General features: G+C 36.0%; 1 protein-coding gene across 1 annotated transcript; it reads right to left on the reverse strand.

Moving 5' to 3' along the window:
- Nucleotides 1-200: 200 nt before the first annotated feature.
- LOC128215281 (von Willebrand factor D and EGF domain-containing protein-like) lies at nt 201-2730 on the reverse strand. The gene is made up of 8 exons (XM_052921986.1): nt 2637-2730; nt 2355-2545; nt 1900-2058; nt 1581-1697; nt 1452-1464; nt 1264-1395; nt 787-949; nt 201-348 (listed from the first exon to the last, which is right to left on the reverse strand). The coding sequence occupies exons 1-8, from the start codon at nt 2728-2730 to the stop codon at nt 201-203; spliced, it is 1017 nt and encodes a 338-aa protein (XP_052777946.1).
- Nucleotides 2731-5134: the final 2404 nt, after the last annotated feature.

A 5134-nucleotide genomic window follows, 5' to 3' on the forward strand; every position in this document is an offset into this window, starting at 1 on the left:
AAAACTATTTCATTTTAAGCTAATTACCACTAAGTATATTATTATTATCTCTAGCGTAAATGATTGTAAGTAACACATAATAACAAAGCATTTAAGCAATTTTAACCCAACACATTGAAACAAGATGAATTTGACGAAGGCTTAACATATCCAGAGCAAGTCTAAATGCTGGTGTGCAAACACTGATTGGCTCCCAGTGCTCAGTATCGCAGGTGTTCATAGTCAGTCCTGAAGATGTCTGCCGAAGATTTTCCACAGTTATCAAACTTCACGTTTTTGTTTTCAAATTTGGTGTTCATTGGTGCACAGGTGGCATAGTCTGGGGGAGCATTCTGCGCAGTAACGGACCTTCAAGTAACAACATAAGTATGTAAGTTCACGAGTAATAGTATATATGTGCTTCCGGACCAAAGCGAAACATTTGATCAGAGGTCATGACGCGTAGTAGTTTTAAATTGATTTTTTCATATCAAAATACTTTCTAAAATAAAATCGTTCTGGACGATTATTAATTTTAATTTTAAACTTAAAGTTTTCACTTAATATATGTTAAATTGATTTATTGAAATGATTCAATTATTTTTAGATATACTTTGACCTCGGGCTTTTATCACTAGGTGTTTCATTTTGGACAGAGGGCACACTGGCGGCTTTACTTAGTCCTACTTACTGCATGAAATAAATGCATGTTAATGGGAGAGGTTATTTCAGACACACATGTTTTCCATTTTCATTCGAATATTTGCGCCAACAACTACTGTGTTTAACATCTGCAGCCGTACTAACCTATGCTTGGACTTGTATGTCCACATAGCAAACACAACAATACACGCGAAAATGAATATTCCACCAACTGTGACGGCAATGACAACATAAGTCAACGTCCCGCTGCTATTTGTGTCAGCATCATCTCCGTCTTCGTGTGAATTGTGAGTACCGCTTCTACACTCTACGAAAGTATTCGACATTCATGCATATTGTAAAAACAGATGAACCACTAAAACATGTAATAGTACGCATTAAACAGACGGATAAATTTAAGGGATGAATTAATCATAACGTATTTCATTTTTTTTATAAAGCAAGAGAATACTTTTATATTCTTATAAAGAAATGGGTTTTGACTGGAGTGGAATATTGTTGATTGGCATAACGGGTTTGACAGATATACTAAGTAAGGGGTGAACAACACGAAGAAGAAATAAGATCGGATTCAAAACTCGACCTTAATAATTTTCAATCTATTTTATAACGGTAACCCACCTGTTGTCCATCGATACTTTTCGCGCTTAGGAAGGCACTTGTTGCACGCAGTAATGGGACTTTCGTACTCAGCCACGTAACAATTTCCGTTTATAAAGCACGTGTTTTCCTGTAACGACGCATCAATAAAATCTTATTAAATATAGCAACCCATCCTTCGTGGGATTATAACATATTTTTCTTAAAACGTTCCTTTAAACACTGTTTTTGTCGATGTTTTCAAAGTCGATATTCCAGGCTGTGCATACATGCGGGATTGAAACACACGTATTATAATTTACTAGTACTGGTATTTACAAGTACATAGGTTGTGGTACCTTCAAGGAAAATAACCAGTCCCCGTTGCCCATGACAACATTCGTCTGACATGTAGAGTCGTACACATACACATCTTTCTTCGGACCATAGTGGACACCGTCATTGCTCACGGAGATCTTAAACACGACATATTTATCAAATAGAAAATATAACGTAACACGCTAACAACAATATACAAATTCCAACTGACTTATAAAGGCAATTTTCATACTCTTACTAAAATGTCAATTATAATACACCGTTTAAAATATGGTTATTGCTATGTTTTTATTACCACATGTAACAAAATTGATGTAGGTTGGTCGAAATTAAACTTACTGAATACTGTATTATGAACGGGTCACTGTCGTTTTGGTTGGCCTGTCTGCGCATTCTTGTGTGCATTCCTGTGGGGCAACATTCTCCTTGAAAAATGTTTTCATATTGTCCATGTGTTGTCTCTTCTCCCAGCTTTGTAAAGCCTTCATCGACGCCTGCCTTCAAGTTGTAAGCGATACGTACATATAAATGTGTGCAGTAAAAACAAAACACTATGAAACAGACATGACGCTTTATTACGTAAACAATAAGAGTGAATTAATTGGTATGGTAATCAGGAACTTGTATCGCAAATCAAAGTCATGTGTATTTATGAACATATGAAGGCTAAATGAAAACTGAATCATTTAACTACATGAATTTAATCATATTCATTTATTACAAGCTGATAACAATCCAAGAATTTTGTTATGCTGTATGCAAATTGGCTTATATTATCAAATCTGTTTAATTACCTGTTGTACAGAAATATTACAATGGAAATCTGTCATGAGATTATCAGTGTGAAACTCGAGGCATTCATGGCAGTCGTCACCGAGGGCAAGGTCACAAAAACCGCCTCCTTCAATGTCCGTGATCTGCAGCCCTTCTAACCGATTGATCAAACAGTAGTCACCAACGAAGCCCGGATGGCAAACGCATGATCCTATTTCATAGCACAACTTAGTTTTATAACAGTGTTTAACGGTACATATAGAACCGTTAAGCTTGCTATCACCAAGTTTAAACGATCTGACTTTTGTGTCGCCTGAGGAGCATGGCAGACACATGCGGATTTCTTTGTCCGGTATCGTCGTCCGCGTCCGCGTCGTCCCTGTCGTCTGCGTCCATACATTCGTTTTCGAGCATGAGTGTTTTTAACGAATTTGTGAAAAGTCCTCATAGTTGCTATACACAATGGTTATGTAAGTAGATAACGTCATTGATGTTTAAGTCAATAGATAAAGGTCATAGTGACCTTTGCTAGAAATATGTTGGGCGATCCCGACAGGCCGCTCACCTGTTTCGCAAATTATAGTCAGTTACATGTGTAAAAATAAAAGAAATAAAAATACCATGAACGCATTCTCCATTTGAATAGCACTGGAATGGGCAAGTTTTGTCATGAAAAGTTTCAACAATCCTTTGGTTTTCTTTCTGAAAGGGTTCATTGCGTTTGATCTCTTCCGCTATGGAACTTGTCCACGACGAATAATGATTCTCCATCCATCGAGGATTGTCCGGATTTTTCTACGAACATAAAACTTATGGTATAAACCTTACACATTTTGATTGAAAAATGTTATTAAAATACCCTACGTTTTTCTAGTATATACAATAGACCTTGCATTACAAACAATTTAAATCATATATACATGAACCTTGAATATAAACGATACATTCAGACTCTATAACAATGCAGCATATTTTAAAAGATTATTAAGATGCACGTTCCCAATATCATGGTGAAAGTAAATATAAAATTAATTAAGTTGCACTAAAATATGTTGATCATGAACTAACAGTCATGTCACCCGCACACGTGCTTAGAGAGTCGTTCATTGATCCACCAGGAAGTTGGCTAGCAATACTGAATGCAGGTTTTGTTTTAAATACATCCACGCAATTCTGATAGGCTTCGTCCAAAGTAATGTTGACAGATGACACCGATTTCTGAAAGTAATAGCAAACATGAACTGACATTATGTTCGTCATCATTGAAACATAATTCAGGAAGAACCTATGGACAGCCTCGTTTTGACAATAGTAGTACAATATTATGTTTTTCTTTGCTTTAATTCTTATTTTTACAGCATAAAGATTCTGCCACAAATTCTGAGTCAAATACATTTACATATGATCTAAAATCTAGCCGCACTTTACCTTTACTCGTCTAAATCCTTCGTAATCAAGATCCTCAGCTTTTGCAATTTCATAACGCCTTCTTATATTTTCTATATGCCTGTCAATAGATCTTTTTTGTCTGATAGAACAGGTTTTCAATTCGTTGTTAGTAGATACATTTTGATTGCATGTTGCATATTGCTGATTGTAACAATATGCCCTTCCATCAATTCCGATAACACCTGGTGACCGGGTGACGTGGTCAACTAACGGACAGATGCAAAAGTGATGTTCCTGTGCCCATCGAGAAGGAAGCTGTGGATTTGGGGTGTTAAAGTATGAAGTCGTGATTCTAAAATGCAGAGTTTTATTTTAATCAATGATTGATTCGTTTGTGTAACAAAATGGCACTCGCCAATATTAATTCATATGTTTAGGTCATCATTTCTAACTTTAGCAACTAAGTGGTCAAAAGCCATAGCGTTTATTTTCATTGGAGCTTTATTACCGTTACCCAGCAGGTGTCGATTAGACATTCTGAGAAAAGTTAGATCAGTCAATCGCCTTAGCATACTTATGTTAAGAATGGCACTAGGATTTGAATTATAATTATCAAACGATCTGCCTTTTGCTAAACTAATATCTTACTTGGTTCCATCGAAGATCAATCGGCTTCTACTAAGGTAAACCGCTATTGGCTAATAAAAGTACTGTCCAGAAATTAGTTTAATTACTCTGTCAAAACGGTTTAGTCTAGCTAAATTTTACATCACTGAAACTATTCATTGACAAGCTCCTTTTGTGGCGATAGCCAGTAAAATACTTTGAATATTGTCACGTGAGGTATCACATGCTATCGTTAAACTATTAAGGGGGGAAGTACGAAACACTTCGGAATGGTCAACTGCAATCGGTGCCAATTAGGAAGCATAAAACCTCATTTTGGGAGTTCTGTGGGTAGTCTGCTTCTGGTTAGGATTCTGATAGTATACCTGGTTAAGATCTGAAAGTCAACTTTTCTTTCGAATACTAGAACAAAATAATTGAAAATCAAGAAATAAATAATTGCTAGCAATAAACTTTGTTTCACCAAACGTGATTGTTTTGACTTTGTAAATAAACGTTTAAACGGCATAGTGTGAAGGACGCGGATTGGAGTGAGGGTGTTACATTTGGTACATGTAATTGTTATAGAACACAGTTTCTTTCCTCATCCTTAAACAATCCAACTTGGACATATAATCGAATCTAGACCACGAATACTTGTCACAAATATGCTTGTAGTTGTACTTTGGGCTAAAAGAAGCGATTAAATTGAACAAATATTTTCTCTAATGCTAAATGCTAACGACGAGGTTGGAACGAAACTGACTGTCCGATATAAATGAAATAAAACCAGTCGGTTTAGTTG

The sequence above is a fragment of the Mya arenaria genome, chromosome 13, assembly GCF_026914265.1.
Source record: "Mya arenaria isolate MELC-2E11 chromosome 13, ASM2691426v1".
In the NCBI taxonomy this organism is placed as follows: Eukaryota; Metazoa; Mollusca; class Bivalvia; order Myida; family Myidae; genus Mya; species Mya arenaria.